Genomic DNA, 24,223 nt, shown 5'->3' with positions numbered 1-24,223 from the left:
GACCTCTGCTCTGCCGCCATTCGTGCAAAGCTGAAAAGATTGATATTTAGAGTAAAAAACCATTAGCTTTGACTAGCTTTTATGTGCTTTCTTTCCATTTTTTAAAAATAATTTCATGGTACTGTGGTCAGTAGGCGATTCGTCTGTTTTCTGACAGAGGAAGGGCTAATGGAAGCATTTATCAATACAATCGATGCACAGCGCCATCGGACAACTGATATTTCAGAGCTGTGGTTGGAGCATAACTTGCGCAGACCTCAGTCAGATAAAGGTCAAGTAAAGCCAGATGAGGAATCAATGAATCAGACCAGACAACACATTCAGCATAGCGTTTCTGCCCTGACACCGTCTCAGCAGCGAGGGGGTGGAGGAGGAGGAGGGGAAGGGGTATTTGGAGGTTAACGAGGAAGATGCATTGTGGTCGTTTTCTAACAGTGTAAAAGGGAGCCTCTCTTATCCTGTCTTGAACCTCATCATTTGTCCCTAATGTTTTTGATGCTCAACTTACTCCTTTATTATCCTGCAATTTAATTGTTTTCTGTGCATTCATTCATTTTCTGAGGAATTTTATGTTTCATATATATTTGTTTATCTCATTCACTGACTTGTTTGTATATTTGGTAAAAAGCAGAGAGGTGGACAAGCAAATACACAGTGACAGTCCCAGTGAAGTACAATTCGGTTTCATCTGAATACTGTGTGCATTTGGACTTCAGCTAACATCAATTACAAGTCTCTGTTTGCCAGTCACATGTTCAACATTTTCAATTGACTCACAATGCAAGTGCACTGTGCACAAACACCTGTAAAAAACTTCCACAAATATGTCCCTATGAAGCTGTATCAAACAAGAAGTATATTTGTGCATCGGTTTTGCTGATTTAGAGCTGAGTTCGTATTTAAAAGCCTGTTGGCAGCCTATAAATGAAGCCGTGCTCCTTATTTCCTTATTCCAAGTGACAATGCCATCCATGGAGCCTGGCACCCTTGCTCGTGTTGCAAAAAATTTCCAAGAGTTCGCACAGAAGAAGAGAAGTTTGGCGTCGGTGTATATCTCCTTTGTGTCCAACCTAAGGGCTGCACTGGATTCAATCTTGTGGCTCCATATTTTTGAAGAATATAAGAATCCCCATCAGGGGGAATGTAATGCACTCAGTGCATGGAGGTTAGAGAATAAAATCCCTCATTCTGTATGGCTCATAGTGCATGGCAGGCAAAAGGCCTTTTTCATTGTAACCATACACACAAATTGGTTACCGCTGATTAAGACTATTTGACATTCCGACAACTATTCTGTCTGGAAGTATAGCGACTTAATGGTGGAGGTAGAGCAAGTCTAAAGGTAGGGATGCTGCACTCATATGGGTGAAAACATCGAATGGCCTCAAGGGAAAAAGCTCAGTTGACTTAAATGCAGCATTTTTACTGCTACAGCTTCTTCAATTCACTGAGCTCTTTTGAAGCAGAGCAGCATTTCCGAACTGAACAAAGAACTTTTGACGAGATCGAGAAACAAAGACTAAGGCAGATGGATAGAGACATACAAGAGACAGAAAAATGTGTGTGTTGTGTGAGAATGGCAGTGGAGCAGTATAAAGCATCCATCTCTCGCTGGTCTGACAATAAACCAGCAGGTTATGTTTCTATGAATTCTCTTCATGGTGGATACCATAAGATTACATGTCGTTTCTCCTTGACTTGTTTATGTTAAATTTGATTAATAATTCAACAGGCAAATCAGGCCTGTTAAAAAGATGTAAACGTTTTAGGGGTTTTTTTTTTCTTTTTTTTTTCCTGTTTCACTGAGCCGAAAGAGGAATTTAGTTGACAGTAATATGCAAATCAGCCCTTTATTGCGAAATTTCAGCGCGACACTCCGAGCAGTAATATTCACACTGGGTGTTACTGCAGCACACAACTGTCTGTCAACATGTTCCACACAAGAGCCAATTTTAAAGTAGATTTTAAAAAAAAAAAGAAAAAGAAAAAAAAGGAAAAAAACCCCGAAAACTCCTACCCAATTAAAAAAAAAAGAAGACGTTTTCCTTGGCTGGTTAGTTCTTAAATTGCTGTAGAAACCTGACTTCTAATCCTAAGTAAGTAGTAAAAGCAGGCAAAAGGGATGCTTTCAAAAAGTTGCAAAATCTGTGGTGAAACCACAAGATACCGATCCCTCAAGACGAGCACTGAAAAAACTACAGTCTGCAAAGAAAACGAAGGTCAGGAAAGGACTCGACAGAGTGGCCACTAGAAACCCAGCTGATCTCGGAGAAAAGTGCTGCTCCGCAGCAACTTTCCTTTTTTTTTGGTACATATTTCCTCCGGGAGAGCTTCATGGATAACACTGCGCTGAGGCCAAATCCAAAGACAGACCCCTAGTGAGATGAAGTCCCACACTCGAGACATAAAAGGTGCCCTCGAGGAGGAACTAAAGCACCCAGGAGAAAAATAAAGAAAAATATCATCGTTTAGTTGAATTGTTGAGGAAACAGCTTTTTCAACAGCCGAAATGTTTGTTCAAACAGGTTACAATTATTGCTGTTACAAGCTGTTTCATCAGAAAACCTGACCTTTCTATCACCTAAAACTCATTTCAGGATCTCAGAACAGAGGTTATCCAAACTGTGCAGTAATAGAGGGGAATTGTTTAGTTAATGCATTCACTGTGTTCCCTGGGCGACCCGCAGCCTCCTGCCTCCTTGTCCCTGCACTCCAAATTCATAAAATCTGCTTATTAGAATTCTGCCACAAGTCCGACTGAATTCCTCGCAGCCATTAGCAGCTGTTGAGAACGGTTTGGGCCGGCCTCAGCATTGACTGTAATGACAGGGACAGGGTGCCAGGGAGAATCAATGCTCTTCTGTGGCTCAAGAATTAAACTGTAACAGCAAGACTGCTCCCATCGAGTGCCGGACTGCCGTCTTTTTCAACCACTTAATCGATCAAGGTTTTATTTATCTTGTCACAAGACTTTAACCTAATTTGTTTTCCATTCGTTCACAAAGCACCTTCATTGAATTGCCATGTTAACAATCCACTGTATTACATTTATCCCCCCACCCTGAACTCACTTTAGCTATTGTGTCTGGTGATTTACGGGGGCACTTTTAAACTTGTGTAATTAATTATCATATCAAACGCAATCTCTATATTAATTTTTGTCAGCGCGCATACACACACACACACACACACACACATAGAGGGCTTTTCATTAGAGAGTACTCTCTCTGTATGTGTTTCAGTACAGCAGAGGGGGTTGAAAGGGCGGCGGGCTGAGATGAATCCTCTTCCCTTTGTTCTTCCAGAACAAAGCAGAGGTGCATCAGACACATATTCTTTACTCTGCAACTATGCAAAGATGTCCTTGTAATTGGCTGATATTTTCCTTTACTGCAACACTCTCTGCATGCAGTTCCATTACATTTCTGTCATAAAGCACCCTCCTCTCTGTCGTCGGCTTAAATCGAATGTCAATACTTAGCGCGTGGAATTGGGAGCGTGGAAATGGGCTTAACACTGGGACCCATAAACATAAAGTTTAATGCTGCCACCAAAGGAAGGGCCAATCACGGCACAGCTTTGCAAATCAAAGAATAATAATCACAGATTTTCTTGCTAGGCCATCTCAACGGCTTAATAGAAATAAGTTAGCAGCAGCCTTGTTGTTCAAATCGTCGCCACTTTCTTTCTATCCACTCCAGTTTACTTTATGTTGTGCTGTGTTACATATTTTCCCTTCTGTGTCTCTCCTTTTTAATGTTTTTGTTTTATTTCTTTCAGCGATAAAGTCCAGACAACATGTAAAGCGCAAACAAAATCCTGCTAAATGAAATTATTTTGCCCAAAGAAGGGAGTGGGCTGCAGAGCAGGAGACAACGCTGCTCTGCACATCTCAGTCTGATGTCCAGAGGGAAATCCCTGCATACAGCCACTTTATGGGCTCATTTGCATCACCACAGCTCCGACTGTAAGTCAGCAGCCTGCTAGGAAGGAGACAGTCATGCCAGCGCAGGGTGATTATAGTCGTAATATATTAACCAATAGTGGGCAATTTCCAGAGACAAGTCAGATGATGCTGTGATTGATTTTACTGTGGTGTTAAGTGTTAACACTTCTCCTGGAACGTTCTCATTGCTTCTTATCTTTAAACTATAGCTTCCCAATTCTGCTTATTTCTTTAGAAGAATTTGCATAAAACTTTTTTTGTCCTTCCAATATCAAATCACCGCATTTACCTGTAAAAGAAACTTGTGGAGCTGATGTGTTTCTGCGATTCGTTCACACACACCAGTAAATGGCTAAGTAAATAAATGTTAATTAAAGAACGACTTGAATAAGTCGTCCACAAACTAATGAGTAAAGTGTCATTTCCCCCTCGTGAGTCTCACCACTCCAAGCAAGATACACATCGTGTTCCTCTCTCGGCAGTGCACACACAAGCAACACTTGTTGAGAAATGAATGTTGTCTTGTGATGTCAAGGAAGAGTGCATACAGTGGTATCTCTAAGGTAATTAAACTGAATTAGAGGTCTGCTGTGACTGGGAGGGCTTGGCAGGACCAGACTAATGGTAAAGCTAATTAAAGTGTGTTTTATCCCCCTAATGAAACTCATCTTCTCAGCTCACAATAAAGGGCGCAAGTTCAACAGAATAGCTTTACAGGTCCACGGGGGCTTTCACCGTGGTGCTGTTGGTCTTACCGTTGCATGTTGGTCACAGCGGTTCATCCTTCCTCAGGTTTGCCGGTGTAGCTTTTAAATTATGAACAAAGGTCGCTCTGATCCTCCAGCTCCTCTGTTCATTCAGATATGTCTTTAATGTAAGATTATGTTTTCAGCTCAGCAACTAATAAAATCACAAACTTTTACATGTATTTAATTCAGACTATGCTTTTACCTACACACCATCGATCATCTGCCCAAACTAACATGCTGCCTCCCTGCAAAATATAAAGTTTTACTATTCCTCAGACTTTTTTTTTTTTTTTTTTAATTTAAGTAAGGACTGTAATTCCATGATGGCACATGGTTAATGTCAGAGCCTTCTCACCGTCCCAATTTGGTATTTTTGTGATTTCCTCTAAATATTGTTCATATAATGAAAGGTAGATGCTGTATATGTTGTGGCTGAAAGCCTGGAACTGTCGCTTTTAAGAGTTTAACACCATATGCACATTACAATATGTAATGCACTTTCCACCCACACTTCAGTGAGTTGGAGTTTATCTAAAATGTCAATTCTAAATGTCTTTTGGTGTGCATAATACTCTCTGCTGATGTGGCGATGTGGCTTTCACCCAGTTCACAACGACAGAGTCCAAACCACCTTTGACCCTGTGCTACAACGATATTGAAATTTTACAGTGGTAGTCTCGAGTGCATTAAATTGAATTAAATAACCTGTAAGTGTGAATGTGTCTGTGGGTCTTTCTGTGTGTGTGTCCTGCGATGGATTCATGACCTGCAGGTTGACTGCACCTGTACTCAGCTGAGATCGGCTCCAGCACCCTGCAACCTTGATTAGGATAACCAGTATAGAGGATGGTTGGATGGATGGATGGATGGATGGGTGCTGCCTGATGTGCTTTGCAGCCAGTTCACTAAGAGAGAGTACTGGTCAGGGTTTAGCAATGACCTCCTTCTACATGCAATAGGTTTTTTTTTTCAGGGTGTCCTGGCTCCCACAATCTGAAAACTTTTGTCACTTCAGAGTGCCCACAGGTGGGAGTGTGTTCTTGAGCGATTGTCTGTCTATACGTGTTAGTCCTGTGATGGACTGGTGCCCTGTCTGGGGCGCACCCTGCCTTTCACCTATTGTCACATGGGATCAGCAACCCTGGCTCAGGCAAAAGATGGATGGACGGGTAGCAGCCTCTCGCTCTGTTTCTGTCTTTCTTCTTTTTTTTTTTTATTTTGTCTTGACATTGCAGAACTAAACGTGTTTCTGTCATGAATGGTCTCATTCAGCAAAAGCATTTGCACTTGTAATTCCTGTTGTCCACTGCCGGTCAGCGGTCCCTTCCTAATCTATTATTAACCTTGTTGTTGGATTGAGTCATGGTTTCTGTGCGACACAGTACTCAAATAAGGTACTGTATCTCCTCCTACATGAGTATGAGGTGAAATGCATTCATGTGTGAATATTAGTGCGTCCCACACAAAAGGAGATCATCCTCTTCTTGGGAGGAGCTTTTTAACTGTTATGACAGATTCCTGTCGCGCCCACATCGACTCAGTATTCATTCCTCACCCACTTCTCCACTCTGAAAATGTTTTGCACCGTAACACCAATGACAAAATTACCAAATTATCATCACCACAGGCTTCCCCCCCACCCCACCCCACAGTCTATTCATGTTGTTTTCACCTTCCACGCCTCCTTTGAATTTGGGACTTTTTTTGTCTGGCAAGTTTCTGTAGCCTTGCTTCCTTTTCAGTGAGCCGGAGTCCAAATATTCAAGCATATAAAGACACAAATAAAAGCAGAATCCAACACGTTCAATAAAGACGACAATATTAAGGAAAAAGTAGTCTTCTCACTCCTTTGTGCGTTCCTAACATGGATATCTGCTTATTTTTTTCGCTCCATCGTTTCGATCTGAAACCTCCTGCTTTTTCTTTTTTACATTACTGGTAATGTAAAGTCTATTAAAACTTCGTGTCACTGTCAGCAGTCAATCAATCTCAATGGGCCATTTTGTTCATGTCCCTTATATTTGTTGTCGGTGTTGTCAGTATCGCACACCGCAACCAAGGATTTACCACAATCACTCTATGTGGAGTGAAAAATGATCAATTATAATGTTGCCAACTCTCACTTCCCTCTTTCAGTCACTTATCACGCCGGTGATGAATGGCTAGGTACTAATAAATAATCTCACGTTCTGGGCGGTTTATGGAGAAGGACTGCCATTAATTAGAGTGACAGACAAGCGGAATATATTAAGATGATGCATAATGAGGTAGAGGAAGTGAGTATCACTCTCCCCTTTTTACACCCATATTTTGCACCAATAATTGGAACAATTTGAGTGGAAAATAGTTGCAACTAAAATTTCGGAATTGTCAGCACGATTAAGGAACAGAAGATTTATTACAACCCATCAGTTAAAGTGACATCAGTCTGACTCTATATAACTCGATGCAACTTCATTTTTCCAGTGAAAATAATAATTTAAGACAGTTTTGATAGGCCCATGCCTGCCAAAGCTAAAATAACCACTGCGGGAATAATGCAATAATGCACCTCATTCTATTGCGAGATAGTGTTCATGTGAAAACACAAAATAAATTAAAATAAATAAATAAAAAACAAATAAAGAAAGAAAATGTGTTTTTCACAACTCCGCTTTTCACAGATTTCCATCCATTGTACATTCTGGCTTGATGAAGAAAAGTTACACACCTAAGGGTACATTCACATGATACTCAGGGGGAAACAGTGGATGAATTATTGAACTTTCATCTACAAACCAAAGCCTCTAAATCTGACAGAGGATGTATTGAGTTTATTAGCTAATATTGAACAGATCACTGTTTCTCTATTTAATACTTTCACTGTGTGAATGTGTTCCTGTGGTGCTGGGAGGTCTGGTGTGATGCTCATGTGTGTCCAGGGGGCTCACAGAGTTCAGAAGCAAAGGTCGCTATTTGTGGATGTTAGAAATTTCCTGATTCCCCTTGACGTGCACTGGTTAACACTACAATTTAGAAATCTGTCCTAAATGTGTGGCATGTACTGGGAAATGTTAAAATTCACCAATTTCCCTCAAAATAGTTTTCAAATGCTTCACTGTTAAATGCTTCAGTCTCAGTGATATTCCTCAAGGGCCTCACAGGTATCACTGGATAGCACCCCAAATGCTTTTTGTACACGGTTAAGTTTGTTAAGTTTCATAACTTAATTGCGGAGCCAGAATCTTGTTGGACACCCAAAATGACTTGTGTTCACTGTGAGAGTGGGGCTGTCCGTCTGAGCTTCTGGATTCAATGTCTTACCTTCTCAGGCTGCCACAGCAGATGATTTTCTCCTCTTTCCTCCTTCATCAACCTAATTCTTTTCTTGTCCTTGCTCACTGCATCCATAAACCTCATCACCTGTCCTGCACGCATGACCAAACCATCTCAGGCTAACCTCCCTCTCCCTGTCCCTCTAATGCACTCACAATTAATCCTGTCCACCATCAGTCTCAATTAAGCCTCGTCTTTAGCTTTGCGAGCTCGTCATGCATGTTTTGATATCTGGAGAAAAGAAATATAACAGATAAAAGATCCAAATGAAAGAGAAAAAAAATAATCACTTTGTTTTTTTCACTTTGATAAATGAAACAAAGTGGCTTAAAATGTTTAGTTCGTATTTAATATTGGAAAGAATATTCCCAGAACAATCAAAAAAAAAAAAAAAAACACACACACACACACACACACCTGTGCAATGTTGTCCAATTTAATCTTTTTCTGCAATAATTTCCATGTTTGTGAAACTTAAAATCCTCAATATTTGTTTTGACTGTTTGTGAAGTAAACCGTTTCACAAATGGCACACCAAAATGCTCTGCCATCTTTGCTCCAGTTTCTAAAATACCAGCTGCAGATTCAAAGTGTGTGCAGAGATGCTCTTTTCAATCTCACGCTATCCTGATGCTTGTTGGGTATCCGATTAAGTGTCTTTATACTCAGCTTCATTATGACTAATTAACCCTTTCAATCCCATATCCTGTTGCTGCTGCCAGGTTTTGGCCTGGGCATCTTTCACACTGTTGAAGCACAACTAAAATCACAGAGTTTCAGCTGTGTGACGATATACGCTTCAATGTAGCGCAAAATGACCGTCCCAATCACAGAAACCATTCAACATTTGTGTCATGAACTTCTCGGTAGCCATGAAAAACACAGTAATATTGGCAAACTGACAGATATTGAGCGTTATCTTGGATAAACAGCGGAATTATTCATTCATTGCACCTTTTTTTGGCATTTATAGACCTGTTAAAAATCTAAATACATCCAGGCGTCCCAGTCACAGGACGGGGTAATCGACCTTGATCGTTTGTTCTTCACATAAGTAAGACTCACAAGGAAAAGAATAGTGGAATAAGAAATGCACATTTATTTCAGTGGCATGCACAGCATTTTCAGCACACTGATTTCATTTTTCATTGATTCTCTGTTGATTCTCTTCTATCACATAAATATAAATAGCCTTTTCCAGAACTGTACTAAAAATCAAGCTTCCTCTTATTTATGCATGTAAATGTGTCACTGTAATCATGCCAAATCTTAGCAGAAAAAAACGGAGAAGTTTGGGCCTCCGTGTCGGTGATATTTTGACTTTGATTGCGGGTTTTTGTCTCAGTTGTGTGTTTGTCTGAAGCCTCTGTCACACAGGTTAGCTTCCAGCCTAAAATTGTGTGGCATACATTTGGTCGCATGTGTCCATTGTCCATCGTATTCTATACACGGGCCACAGTATTTCTGAGGCTGAACATTTCATGGGTTCGTAATAAAAGTGTGCGTGTGTGTGTCTCGTAGTGGGGGTGGTAGCTGTTTACTTGTTTATGATTGTGTGTGTGTGAGTCAGACTATGGAGGCAGCTTCATGCCAGTGACAGCACACAGTCTGACAGGCTGACTGGCACCGAGCCATTCAGCACAGTTGAGCCTAACGCTCCATCAATAAAAAGTCTCCACCTGTGCCGCATATCTAAATAAGGCGGCGCGGAGTTAATACATTGGTAGGCAAAGCTATAGACGCATAAATAACTGGGAAGAAGTGGATATGGGTTGACTATTTTTAGGGAGATAGAAAACTGTCTTAAGCAAGTTTTTGGCTAACAATATGGCTTTTGCTGATAAGGAGCACAAGTTGGACGCTGTGTCGTACTGCTGCCCAGATAACCCATTTCTTCCTTCCTCTGAGCCTCTGCTCTGTGTTGTTGTTGGTCATCTGGAAGTCAGTTAAAGACAGTGATTTATGCTCGGGGCTTCATGCAGCATAGCCTCATTACACACAGCCATTTTGAGAATCAGCAGATAATTACAGTATACATCATAGACCTCATGGGGCCCAGCAGATTCAGTCCATTCCACTGGCCTGTCATTTAGGGCAGAAGGCCTCAGGAACGGAAAACTGGATCCTAACCTCATTTAGTTTGCATTTAAGACCGAACAAGAAGAAGAGGCAAAGGAAACCTGTTGTAAATATCATTATGATATATGTTGAACGGGCATTTTATTTGAAAACGGCTTTACTTTAGCTTAATCCTGCATTTGTATGCTGTTAATACCCACTTAACAGGTATTCATTAAATGTCACATCAAGAGTGAGAATATTTCAAGACTTTAAAATGAAGTCATGTGCTATTTACATTCAAAGTCACACATATTTTACAATTTCTTGCAAAAAAAAAGGATTTTTATTGGATACATTAGTAACTGCATATCAGTAAAATATTAGTTACTTGCTATCCAACCATGTTCCTACTATATAATGTATTATTTGCACAAAAGTGTCCTAAATATGACTCACTAAAAGCATTCGGCATATGTGTTTTTTTTTTTTTTTTCAAGCACAATTTATTTATGATGTTTTCAAGTAAACGCATCAATCAAGTGAACCAAACTGGAAAGAAAAGCTTCTGTTCCAGAGCAAGGGGGTGATTTATAACAGCAGCCACATGCACCTCAGTGTTTAGCGTGACAATTTAATCATGACTGTCCTCATTTAACAAGTAGTAACGAAGGAATAAAAGCTTAAATGCCTACACAGTATGGTTTCTTGGTCAATAAACTGAGGGCATCCAAGGCCAGTGAAGAATGTTTTTTAATATTTTGTCTGTGTTCTCTGTGTGGTTAGCATTACGCACTTTTACTTTCCTCATGTGGGCTTTTAAACAGCCAAGACATTTTCCATCATCACTTCCATAAATGACATCAAAACCCGAAATAAACAAGCAATTTCTAACAGACTTTTCTCTCAATCTTTCACGAAGGGGACATTAACTCGTGCCCGAACTGAACTGAACCCTGAATATCTGGACCTCCGTCCGAGAGCCGAGCTGAACCCTGAATATTGGACCCCTTGCACCCCTTTAGTGAGTACCGACCGTCCCATTTCTAACTAAACAATCACTGCAGATTCACTTAGTGCAAGTCGTTACTTTACAAACCAGCACGCTCATTTCTCTTTGTTACCGCAGCGCTCCACCCTGGGCCATGTTACGCTCACTTATAATTTGTTAAAGCATCATTTTCTCATACCTGCCTGCATCCTGTACTTGGACGTGCTTCTCTGTGAAACACTGCACTAATACAGACTGCGCTTTCCTCACATCCTCTCCCTCCACGCTATACAATGTTTAAATAAGCTTTCGCTTCGGAGTAACTGTGACATATTGTGCTTACAACATCATTAAATTCATGGCCTAATGTGATGCTAATATTCATGCCATTTTTACTTGAGTAATAAGTATTTGTCTCATTACCTCCATGCTTGGAAAACACAGTGCTTGATAGTCATCTGGGGGTTGGAGGAGGTTTGCTTGTGCTGCGTTGCTAGCACACTGGTGAATCTTAATGATGTCAGTTTTTCTTACTCGCTGTTATCAACTACTGTATATCCACACGGGCGGGGTGTAAACTTGGACTTATCATATTTTGCCTTTCCATGGAAGCAGCAATGTCAGTTTTTTTTGTACCTTTTCATGTCGGACAGATGATTATTCTGTCTTCAAATCCTTTACTCATTGCTGCGTATGGCATGCAGGGCTTGTTAGAGGTGGCTCTATCTTCTGTGTATTTTTATTTATTTCTTCCTTGTGGTCATCAATCACATCCATATTTTGCACAGTATCTGTGTTGGGTGTATGGAATATTACATAAAAAAAGAACCCTGAGGTTTCTTTGACTGAGTTCAAGGGTTTTGCTCAGATATGAGTGAATCTATGGGAAGATATTGATTCTGTGTTGTCGTTTTTTTTTCTTGAAGTTTTTTAAGTTTCTTCTGTGGAAGAGTTGTGGGCATAAACGTGCAAAGGTGGAGCATATTTTCTATTGCTTTGCAGATTTACCGAAGAATCAACTGACAGCTAAGCTGTTTCGATACAAATTAAATGTGAGAGATATCACTGTATGTGACACACCCCGACCGGTTTCCTCGCCAGGTATTGAATTGTTAATTTTCTCGTCCCACATGTTTGGTGGGCATTGTGAACTTGATATATTTGCATTTTTAAATAACCACTAAAGGAGAGAAAACACTTGAATTATTTATATATTTATTTTTTATTTAGCTGTAATGATCACAGTAGTTGTACTCTTAGTTTTCACCGCATTAAATATTCATGGCTTCTTATGCACCCCTGGGTCCACCATCAGTAAATGGGAAAAGCTAACAAGACAGAGGTACAAACACAGTGTAGTCCCTGTTAACCAAACTCTCCTGGGTGTAAATCACGCCCTCTGGTACAGTGCGGTGTCGTGCACTGATTTTTATGTATTGCTCGTGTCGGGCCGGGTCAGAAAGTCAAACAGCTTCTGAGTTTGACACCGAAGCCATCAGATGATTGTGGAAGTGACCAAGAGTGACTGTGCCGTTCCTGTGTGGGCAGTTGATTCAGTGTGAGAGATCCTGCATTATGCATACATTCTGAGAGCAGAGGACTGCTGAAAACTAGTTTTTCTCCATGCAAATGGGTGAGGAGCTCTCTTTGAAATGAATCCACTGGCATGTTTGCCACACATGCATGCATGCATAGATAAGTCACACTTTTGTGTCCCGAAGGCTTTTTTTAAAAAAATTATTTTAATATTGTAAAATACTGAATGCTGAGCTTAGACAAGCTGTGAATAATCACGTTGTCATGTTCCACTGCCAGCCTGATTTACACTGCAGGACTGAAGACCTGATGTCCCATGTAACGTATTATCCTGCTCATCTAAGAAGGAGGGTTGTAATTGCTCAAGTCTTCAGTATCTCAGACAGAATCTCTCACCATCTCCTGTAATTTCCCTGAAAACAGACAGTGTTCTAAAATTTTTTGTTGAGTGATTTCATTAAACGGGAACCCCACTGGTAATTTAAATAAGAGGAAAATAGCCCTTTGTTTAGGGTTTGATGAGTGATTTGGATGAGTCACAGTCTGTTAGTAACACAGCATCTTGTCACTTCTACACACATATTGTTGGAGGTTTTCATATTAGATCTGACTTCATGTTGCTTTCCATTAACAAATGTTACTTTTATCTTTGCTGAGAGACAGCTTTCCTTTGTTAAGCTGAGACATATTCCCCAAACATATAAATGGTTGAGGGACCTGTAATATGATATATAGGACAGTCTATGTTTTGTGTGTCCCTGAAGCTTACAAAGTCAATATTTGGACTTTAGCCTGATTTAATGAACAGGATTTCTTACAGATTTCTCCCTAGATATATTCGCTGGAAGATCTCTCTGGCTTTGTTAAAGCACTGTGCTGTTTGCTTATTGGGCCTCACCGGACCAGAGAAGCTCAAAGAATAACAGGCATGCGCGCACACACACATGCATGTACACCAACACACAGTCACCACTGAGGAGGCCCTTTTCTTCCAGCCCAAGAGGGAATGATGACTCTCATTATCGCCTCAAAGCAAGATGGCCACAGTGCCCCTACTCAGCAGCCCTATTAAGTTACCAGACAGCTTTATTGTATTGGTGTTCGATAATTTCCTTTCCTCTGTCATTCGGACTGCATCGGGGAGTTGTTGCGTGGGGAAGGAGGGGTGGAAGAGTGGCAAGAGTGACCGCGAAAAGCCACAGCTGGCTGAAATGATTCGCTCCTATACATACATACATACATTCATATATATATATATATATATATACACCTTCTGGTCTCTGGATTCATTGGTATCAATACATGTGCTGACATGCATATTTTTTTTACCAATGTCAAAGCCACTGGAGCTTCTGATTGTATCAGCATGTTGGTGTGAAGGGAATCCAAAATTATACCCCATATGCCCTTAGTGCTACACAAAGACGTAAATCTGGCTTCACGCCCTTATTTTGGAAGTCTGACTGATGCCACGCAGTGCTGCTGACTAATACTTCATGGGGCACAGGTGCACTCTGAGCTGGCTTTGCAGCATCCTGTTAGTCATTTGTTGTTGCTGTTTAATTAACGGCAATAATTAATGTGCGTTATCCCGGAAATTAAGTTCATCCTCAATAATTAGGGGTCTGCAAGTTACGGACTGCAGATGAGATGTATGAGTCTCAAGAAACATCTGAACCGAGCTAATATTAGCGAGTCCAGAGAGGATGGAATACCATCTGTGCAAACTTTGGAAAGAAGGTAAAACCAAGCAACTTTCTGATAGACGCAAAGCCTCATCCTTCTCCGCTAAAGTCACACTGCAGATATGAGTTGAAAGTCAGTCACAGTTTTCACAGAAATTATGCTGATAAAAATGTTTGAACAACCTTATCAGGCAAGGTATTTACAACCGTTGAAATATGTATGAACTCATTGTTCTCTGCAAAAACTAAAACTGTCTCCGTGATCCCATGTAGAGTAAATGTACTTATTTTTTAAATGTATTTCTTCAAATTTATTTATTGACCATGCCAGAAAATCCCATTAGCAGTGTGCAGCAGACACATGCTGTTATTAGTGCAGGCATTATTCTGACTTTTGAAATAGACTCTGATCTAGTGCAGAATCATATTTGAGTGTGAGCTGAGCTTAGAGATGAGACTTGAGGGGGTTTGGAAGTACAAGGCAATAATGCTACAGTAATACCTTTTTCTGAGCTCCTAAGATACAATTTGCAATGTACACAGTAGTGAATGAGCTAAAAGTCTTTGTTATATCTGTCTGCAGACAGTTTTCAGATTGTGGAAAAAGTCATGCCTTTTACCATCCCTCTCTTTCTTTTTTTTTTTTTTTGAGAGGAAAAAAGATATGTAACTTTGAATTTTGAAGTATAAAACTGAAAGATTTCAGTTGAAAGCCAGAGTTGCTCATATGTTATGCAGCTCTTCTTTAATGTTGAAAATAATAAAAGGTCAAGGCTTTATATCTTGAAATGCCATGCCTTCTTCATGACTCATCTATTTTTGGCTGCCATCAAATGCATGATGCATCCCCCCACTGACTGGCCAATGGGGCTTCAGCATTAGTCATAGGCTTCTTTCACATACTTCCTTTTTTCTTCATACCTTTCAACATAGTTTGACGATGAACGTGTGGCTTTGTCTTGTTTGTTTCAGTAATGCTTTCTTTTAACAGCTAATATTTTGGATGCCTCGCAGTAACTGCTACTACTTAGAAAAATAATGAACCAATCAATACATGCTTGATGCGCCCAAAAGAACTGACAAGAAAAGAAATTAAAGAAAACAGATTATTAACCGATATTTTTGTATTTTACTGTGGATCCTTCAGTGAGGAATTTTCTTTTACTAAGTCCAACAATTCTAAGTGACTTACTCTGAAAAGTGTTTTGCAGCTCTGTGCACGTCAAGCTTCTGTTAAAATGTGAATAGCCTTCTGTGAATGGAGTGAAAGAAAATCGCCGTTGTGGACCACTGTACCCTTTGTACAGAAACGTTATTTTCCACAACAAAGCTTTTCTATTCAGATTTGGAAACTGCTCCATGTTTTACAGGCTTTGTTGACAGAAAAACTTGATGGTGAGATTCTGCAGTGATCCTGGGAGAGGGGCGGTTGTCTTTGTGCGCGTCTGCTTGAGACTATGTCTCAATCAGGTAGCGGAGAAATGCTCGGCGGACTGCAGAGTGGAAAGATGTGATGAAACCCAGATAGAGGAGGAACGGCCCGGAGCCATTTTACCATATATGAAGGCGGCTTTTGCTCTGTTTGAAAAATTCCAAATGATATTGCCACTATGTATTATTGCACTTTCCGTTATTTTAACATTCATGTGTTCCTCGTAGTAAAACACTGGTGTGATTCCATGTTGTGGGAGAGCACAAGCAATCTCTAAGAACTGAAATGGTGCCAAGAACGTCAGCCTTGGGAAAGACTAATTTGTTTACATTCAGCAATTACTGAATAATACAAGCTGTCTCAGAAGAATGGAACTATTTTTTTATAGCCTTTCCTGTTTTGTTTTTGTTTTTCCAGTAGCAATGCAAATCAGATACAAAACTCCATAATGTTCCCTTTTTTTTCTTATTTGTAATACTATATCCTTTATCCTTTAATATCTTTTATCCTCGGGTGTGATTGTAGTGGTCCGACACACATCAAATAAGTTTCAACTACGAAAATTGTCGGGCAGAAAGAGAGCCGGGCCTAATGGAAGCAGCCTTGATTAAACCGCAGTGGCTTTGTGTGACACACTACTTACTCTTCTTACCATTTGACTTTCTGTGAAGGTCAGTTTGGCCATTAGCTAGATCAGCCTAACACCGCCCGCCCCACCTCTCCACTCCGGCTCCTCTCATCTCCGCTCTCCTCACTTCTCCACCCCTCTCCACGGTCTGAAGTGAGAAGTGATGGCGTTAAATTTATCTTCAGAGGAGCCAAAGCTAAGATGTTAAAAGAGAACTCCTGCCAGCTTGGTAACTGACTACTGATCCTGATCGGCTTCACCTTTTGCGAGGCGTCAGTCAAAATAACATGCACCCAATGCTCCCCTACCCTTTTCTCCATCCTCCTCTCTTTTTATCCTCTTTTTCATCTGGATCCACCCATCCCCTGTTTTATTAACAACGGAGCTGGTGGCTTGTGATAACTGGTCACTCCTCTAGGCGTTGAAAGGCAAGGACACTCTATTATCCTAGCGAGATGGATGAGTTGAAATATTGCCTGCAAATGGTAGAGCCTGCCAAATCCTCCAGTCCTAAAACCCCTTTGTCTCTGACAAGAAGGAACATTAGCGAGAGAGCCAGGTTCTTGGATACAGATACAATGCTCTTAATGCAACACGCAGAGAAAAAGAAGGACGCAGAAGTGCACATGTGTGGAAAGGTTGAGAAATCCAGAAATTGCATAATGGCTTTGTTTGTGCTCCTTATACGAAATGCATATATTACTGTATTATAGGACTGCGTAAGTACTTCCTCTCTCTCTCTCTCGCTCTTTTGTGTGCAGCACAGGGAAATGAGGGAAAGAGGGAGTACTATGTATACATTGGAATTACCAACATGCTACATTACTAACATAGTGGATGGTCGCTCAGCCAGACGGCAGGGTTACATATTAATTAGTGTCCTAATTATCAGTGACCTTTACCTCGCAACAGTTCCAGACTTGTTTTGCCCTCCGTGGCTCTCTAAATCATTTAGGAATATGTGGCCTATTTGCAGCTGGCAAAGCGTCGGCTCCAGCATCTTAAAATATATGATGGTAATCTCCCTCCTCGCCGCTTTGTTTGTTGTGTTGATTCAAACGTTTTTCTAAAAGAGAAACAGTGTGCGCTACCACTCGGTGAGAAGAGGATTAATGATTTAGAATACAGAGCACACATATACAAATGCCCTGTTTACTTCTCTGGCACATGGGCAAGCGGGATTCGTAGCGCGGCCAGTCTGTGCGCTGTCAAATTCTGGGCTTCATGTGGGCATCCACGCGGGGGTCTGCGCAGGCTCTCGCTGGGCTCATCATCAAATATATGTCATGCATATCCCTGTTGACCCTTGCAGCCATGCAGATGCTAAATGAATAAATGAAAACAATAATAATTGCCATTTAGACTTTATAGCCACATTGAGAGGGAGCATTGTTTCCTTGTAGCTCTGTGTCTGCAGTGAACCATGGAAAACACAGGGATTGTGCGCATGCTGCTTCAGACTTCACTGAGGGGCGGGAAGCACAGCCGGGAAGATTCAGACGCCATGCTGCACAGCACCAAGAGACTCGCAATCTTCAGCTTATTCCTTTGGCCTATGTAGTTAAATTTTTTTCTTTTTATGTTATCAGCATTGGTATTGAGAAGTCCCGCTCTCTGCCAGAAGGATCTCTTTGTTTGTTTTTCAGTGAGCGAGCGACAATATATGAAGTTAAGTTTTTTGTTCTTGATTCAAGTGATTTCTAAGAAGCCAAAATCAAACTCCATTTAATGTGCTGATTGGGGTAATTTTTCTTTTTTTTTGTTTTGTTGTTGACTGTTGTACTGAAGAAGAGACTAGCTTTACTCAGAAAACATCCATGCTTTTTGATTGTTCAAATAACTTTGAATGAGAAACACTTCATTTCATTCGGGAGGAGAGGAGATGTGAAAATGCCGCTCCATATTAGAAATAGGTGATAAATAGGTATACGGGGCTTTTGACTGACTTATGGCTTCATATTGTGTCACTCAGTTTTTTATTAGCAGTGAATTTCAGAGGACCGTCTCCTAATTGCACAGTTAGAAGTGCGATCCTCAGCTGCTAATGTCCGCCGCTGTCCTTGGGCAGGACACTGAGCCAGAGTTATTCCTGATGATACATGAGAACTTTACGTTAGTACTCAGTCACCGCCGGTGTGTGAGAATGTCTGCGCATGGACGAGCCAAGGAGATAAAACTGTTAAAAACCACAGAGGTGAAAACATGCAATATAACTTCAGTTCATATTCAATTGTGTAATAGAATAGGTCTGCCGACATTAACATTATTTGCTGAAGTCTTTGTATTATATCCATACTTCCAAGTAATATAACTTCATCTCTTGCTAATAAAATCAAATTGAGGCCTTTTGGTGAACCTTATTATATCCTTCATATTAAACAGCTCAATTGTGAATAGAAATTTCTTCTATCAGCGATTATGTCATTGAAACTTTAGCTATTAATGAGGATCCTCACATATACTTTTTACAGTTTTGTCTGGCTTTCAAATACTGTCTCCAACAATGAGAAAATCAGTGATCTATAAATTCATTTACATCTTGAATCAAAGATCGCAACCCTCTCAAAGCAAAAAAAAAAAAAAAAAAAAACACACACACACTCACACACACACACACATCTTGAGCTACTGAATAACTCCCTCCTTGAGCATTAAGTTATTCACCCATGAGAAAAGGAGCTACTCAGGACTCTTAACATCCATTATTGTTTGTGTGTAAAAAACTGAGCAGAATGTTGCAAAGTGCAAAACGTGTTAATGTGATAAAACCAACAGTCGAAACGGAAATCCTGAACGAGGCTCACCTTTAAATGCAGTATTCACATAAAATGTCCATCTGGCATCTCTCGCAGAAACGCAGAGAGCTGTGAAGTTTATCACCGCCTCAAGGACTTCTTTTTACACAGCACGCACATCGTCCATGCTTTTTTAATTGAATTAAGGAGCACTCAGTGTGGCATCTCTGTTATTGTTGTCTTGTAGGTGTACAAGGTTATTAAAGAGGCACGCATGTTAAGTCATTTGTTATCCCTGGCATACTAATAAACATGTTGCTTTGGGCAAGGCCTGCAGGTTGTCTGTGCAGTTCAGATTGATACTCCTGCCATATCTACAGCTCTGCACCTCATTATCCTAAGAGGACGCTTACGAAGAGATGAATCTTGGAGCGAGTGCGGAAAGTAGGCTGCAAAAGAAAGAAAGAAAACTGCTGCACGTATATGTATTTGCTTCTCCTGAACAGGAAACAGTTAAGAATGTAGTGAAAACCATGTTTGCACATTGGAGATTATTTGTCAAAATCTCAAGAAAACGACATTTAAGTATAGCTTATAATTTGGTTAGTTAAAATTAATTGGAAGTATGGAGTAACAAATACAGCGAATAAAGCACATAGAAACTTAGACATTTAACCTCGTTGCCCCGAATGCTTCTGACTGAGATGTATGCTTAGTTTAGATTTTTTTTTTTTCTTTTTATCAGCTCAAGCTCTGGTTCTTGACACAAATAACCCCTTGGGGTTTCTGAAAGGGAAGGCTTGATTTTACTAATTGGTACCAAAGCTGTTAATTGGAGCTGTGGAAACAAGAAATGGAGAAACAGAGGGCGTTCTCTTGGGAAATATGTGTGTTCAACCTCATTTTCCACCTTTACTCATTTTTTTCCCCCTTCTTTTTAAACCATCGAGCTGCAGAGAGGACTTAAGTGTGTTGTCACAACAAAATGCCTCTGCAAAGTAAAGCATGATGAAAACTTGTGTGCTGTTTGTTTTCAGGTTTTTTTTTTCCTGTAGTTTTAGCCTTTTTTTTTTTTTTTTTTCTATTTCATGTTTCCCTTTAAAATATTTCAGCTCCAACAGTCATGCACTGATGTCAATCTGATAACAGGGTTATTTTTACTGCAAACATTGTGTTCACTGCTCTATGCGGAGCTAATTAAGATAAGTGTGAGCTGTTGTGAGTCTTTAACTGCTGGCCACACATACAACTACATATTTTTGTTGCATGAACAATATATCATCCTTTTGTGCTTGCATCTCACTGCATGGGCTGTGTGGAGTAAAGTAATAGTAATATTACCACTGCTGGCTTTGCTGTAATATGCAGCTATTGTGAAACAAATGCAGATCGTGCAGTTTTCAGCAGCCGCAGCATCATTTCCCTTCACACTTTTACTTACCACTGTAAATTAAGTGTAACAACAAAAAGAAAAAACTGTGTAAGTATGGATCGGTGACACTGATGCTGCTTAATGACGTGGGTATCAGACCAGAGATGGATCTAAAGTGAGTGGTTCAGATCACTTCATCTCTACTTTGCAGAAATTAATAGCTTTTTCAGTGTTGAGTTGCAGCAGTCGTCCTTGCTGTGTGTGTGTGTGTGTGAACTGCACTTTCAAAGGAGGTTTTGGCACTCAATACAACCCGTACTACAACCCCTCATTCTTCAGATGTGCCTTTAATTATTTATATTACATGTTTTTGTACATGTAGTCATGCTAGTCAGCATTCATTCTATTGAGGGGGCAATACTAGAAAGATGGATCAATGGATGTAGATGAGCACAAAGATCTGACGGGCGATTCGACGCAATAAAAACCTCCTCTTTCTCCTCTGACGAGCCTCTTCTCCAGCTGCGATCGGTTAATCTCTTCCAGCCATGTCACCTCTTCTCAGAGGCTAGTCATCCCCTCAAATGATTTTCCCATTGTCAGGCACATTAGCAGCTTTAAACTCCCTGTCACTCTGCAGCAGCCACACGCTGTGCACCTTGGGAAATACAGTACACGCAATTTATCATGGGAAATCATCATCAAAAACAAACAGAGGAGGCAAAGAAGAGGCGCTCTGCCGCGTTGATTCCTGTTGTTCATGGGTGGCTCAGTTGCTCGATATATTGCAGGAACAGACAACTGCAACATAAGTCATTTTGTTTCATTTTTTTTTTTTTTTTTTTTTTGCTGCAAGTTAGTTTACCCAAGCAAAAACACACCACGGTTCATTTATTGCTAGAGGGGTCATAGAGTCGACCTTTGTTTTAGATCAAGTCTGGAACAAAAACAATGCTTTGTGAGATTTATTTAAATATCAAAATTTATGAACTGACAAGAGGTGCAACTCATTCCCTTTCACTTCACTACTAGTCACGGCTGTTATCACTGTTTACTTTATTCCTCATCAAAGTTAGCAGAAAAGAAACCTGTTTACTTGTTTCCAAACATTTTCATTCTCTGCTTCACAGTTGGATTGTCACAGTAATCGAGTTAGCATTTTTAAAATATTCGAGACATATCGTGATGTTGAAATGCTGTGAGAGTTCTGTAATTCCGCCTTGCCTTCACTTAATTGACTGCTAAAAAACTCGTGGCTCTCTAGGTTCGAGCTTAAAAGTGAGCCCAAGTGTGCAATAACATAAAAAGTAACACGTCCATTCTGACAGCAGCTTGAGGGATGGAAATGTTAGCATTGCATCCACACCCAGATTAGCTCAAACTTTCATAATTGTCACCATGACAAACTTCATTCACGTATTCAGGACACATTTTGGAAGCTTTTTGATGTGTTGCCCAGGACTGAGGACTCATGCAGATTCACTCTGCATAGCAACAAAATGTTTTTTTTTTTACTTTGTAAGTGCAACTTACCTTCATGAAGCCAGCAGCAGAAATATTGGACTCATTCCAGAGTGCTGGGGAATTTTTACATGTATGACCTAGAAAACCCAACCAGGACTGTTTGTTGGTTAGTAAGACACTGGAACATCAATTTCTGCATTTTCTGAAAGGAAACAAAAATCAACCCTGGAAGAGTTTAACATGCTGCTGGGAGCAGATTTAAGCAGTTATTCTTTTTACAATTCAACCACAGCAGCATCAATGCAGTTTTATCATTCTTTTAATTAAACAATAACAGTGCAGCAATTTAGTTTTGGAGATTTAGTTATGAAACGAGAACAATGACACCCCATTATCAGAAGTGGAGGTGAAACAGTGCGTTATGTGATTGCATGGCACTAAACTCCACCCGACACCCCCGTCGCTGAGTGAAAGATAGCATGACCACAAGATGAAGAAAAGAATGCGAACACATTAGTGCACTAACTCCATTGATCGCTGCAGGTAAGCATAAATCAATGGAAAGTATGACACTGAAACATAAGGTAATAAAATTAAGCCTTGTATTACTGCTTTTAGATATTAAGCAGTAGAGTCAGATTGTTCAGCTTGGCCACAAATAGCTCTAATTTCCCCGAGTATGCATTGGATTCATTTGAATAGGGAACCGCTGAAAATGTTTGGTTGTATAAGTTCACCGCAGTGTAGTGCTCTTGTCTACTTAAGGACAAGGAGGTCTTACAAGCCTGTGGCCGAGACATTCAGTTCAATTATTTCATACAGGCATTAGGCCCTTGTACAGTCGCTGGAACTCAAAAGAAAAAAAAAAAAAGTGAAAGAAAGAAACTAAGTGCATCTTTGAGGCTGCTGGAAAGTATCCTGAGATATAATAATGCAGTTGAATGGTGGGTTCAACAGTCTGTGGAAGGAAATGGCTAAATAGCACAACACTAATGCGGTCCTTATGAATCTTTTTTTGATAGTATAGCTTCCAGTAGTTTTCAAAACTTTTATTCAGTTAGAGTTTAATGTAAGACTACCTCTTCTGTGCAAACCTAACATTAGCCGAACTGAGGCAATTTATTTTGGTTATTTTCTTTCTAGGTGTGTAATTATTATTTTTTATTTAACCCTCGCACCAGACATTGACTACAGCTAAACAGATTATATTGTCCATTTACCAAACATGAACTATAAGATAATGTGAAGAAGCAGAAGGAGAACTGGAAGGAGGGGCGACTAATTAACTAATTACAGTTTTAATGCGATGCCTTTCTAATGATCTGTATACATCTCTGGAATCACATGCTGTCGGGTATCTCCTCATTAGTGAGTTTCTGAATCGCTTGCCACTTTGCAGAGTAGAAAATAGCTACCTGTGGTAGAGAAGAAAGTTCTTTTGAGACCGGCTGAGCTGGAAAAGACTAAATGGGTTACTGGGAAAACTGTTATATTGTGTTGGAAAACAGGTAAACAACACCTTCTTCCATTAACCTTGCAAAAGATGAGACTGACCAACGTCGTCAGTGTAACTTTGCAGAGCAGAGATGGTGACACTTTGCTGCCTAGACTAAAACAAATACACAATTTCTTAAGAAAACCGACACAAAAGCGGTATTAATCAAAGTGTCAAAATTATTCCAGAGGGGGCGAAAAAATACCCAAAACAAAAACAGATGCGTATTTAGCATGGGGCTCTAAGCAATAGGCCACACTTGGCTTTGCTCCATGGAACTTTTTATTTTATTTTGTGAAATTGCCAAATCAATTTTGTAATGCACCAGATTTACACAGCGACAACAAACAAACGGGTCAAGACCAAAACACTTTATTGCAGCAATGCGACCAAAGACTTATTGAGCTTTCTCATCTTTATTAATCATCTTTCCGTTCTGTCAGTTCTTTATTCCTCTTTGGGACTGAGATATTTGAAACGCACCGTACCTTTTTCCAGTGGTCACAAGAAATTAGTTTATAAGAGTCATTTGTTTAGATTTGCCTGTGAACAACATCTGAGAAAGAAGGCAATTATTTTCCACCGCACTGCAGACATTATGGTACGCAGTGATAGAAACTGTCAGGAATTCCCAAGACTTTGCCTTTTGTTATTGTTGGTTTGAAGCGGCGTGTTTAACATAGGAAGATTTTAACAAATGGAGTCAAGGAGGAGTGGGGATTTGATTTGATCAGGTGGTTTACCTGAGGGGCAGGAATATATTTTGAAGCTATAAAAAGAAATTGGATTATTTTTTGTTGTATTTATTCCTGTTGTT

The 24,223-nt window shown here is 40.1% G+C and overlaps 1 protein-coding gene across 4 annotated transcripts in view; it reads left to right on the top strand.

Annotated features, from left to right (window-relative positions):
* pcdh9 (protocadherin 9) overlaps positions 1–24,223 on the top strand; it is a 198,854-nt gene that overhangs the window by 44,209 nt on the left and 130,422 nt on the right. For 2 of the 4 annotated variants that reach the window (XM_030088192.1, XM_030088170.1), the window contains exon 3: positions 10,991–11,092. The exons of the other annotated variants lie outside the window; for them this stretch is intronic. In XM_030088192.1, coding sequence (XP_029944052.1) covers positions 10,991–11,092 — 102 coding nt within the window. The remainder of the gene's footprint in view (positions 1–10,990; positions 11,093–24,223) is intronic. 4 annotated transcript variants of the gene reach the window in all.

This window comes from Salarias fasciatus, chromosome 1 (assembly GCF_902148845.1).
Source record: "Salarias fasciatus chromosome 1, fSalaFa1.1, whole genome shotgun sequence".
NCBI lineage: Eukaryota > Metazoa > Chordata > Actinopteri > Blenniiformes > Blenniidae > Salarias > Salarias fasciatus.
This window is presented reverse-complemented; position numbering and strand designations above follow the sequence as displayed.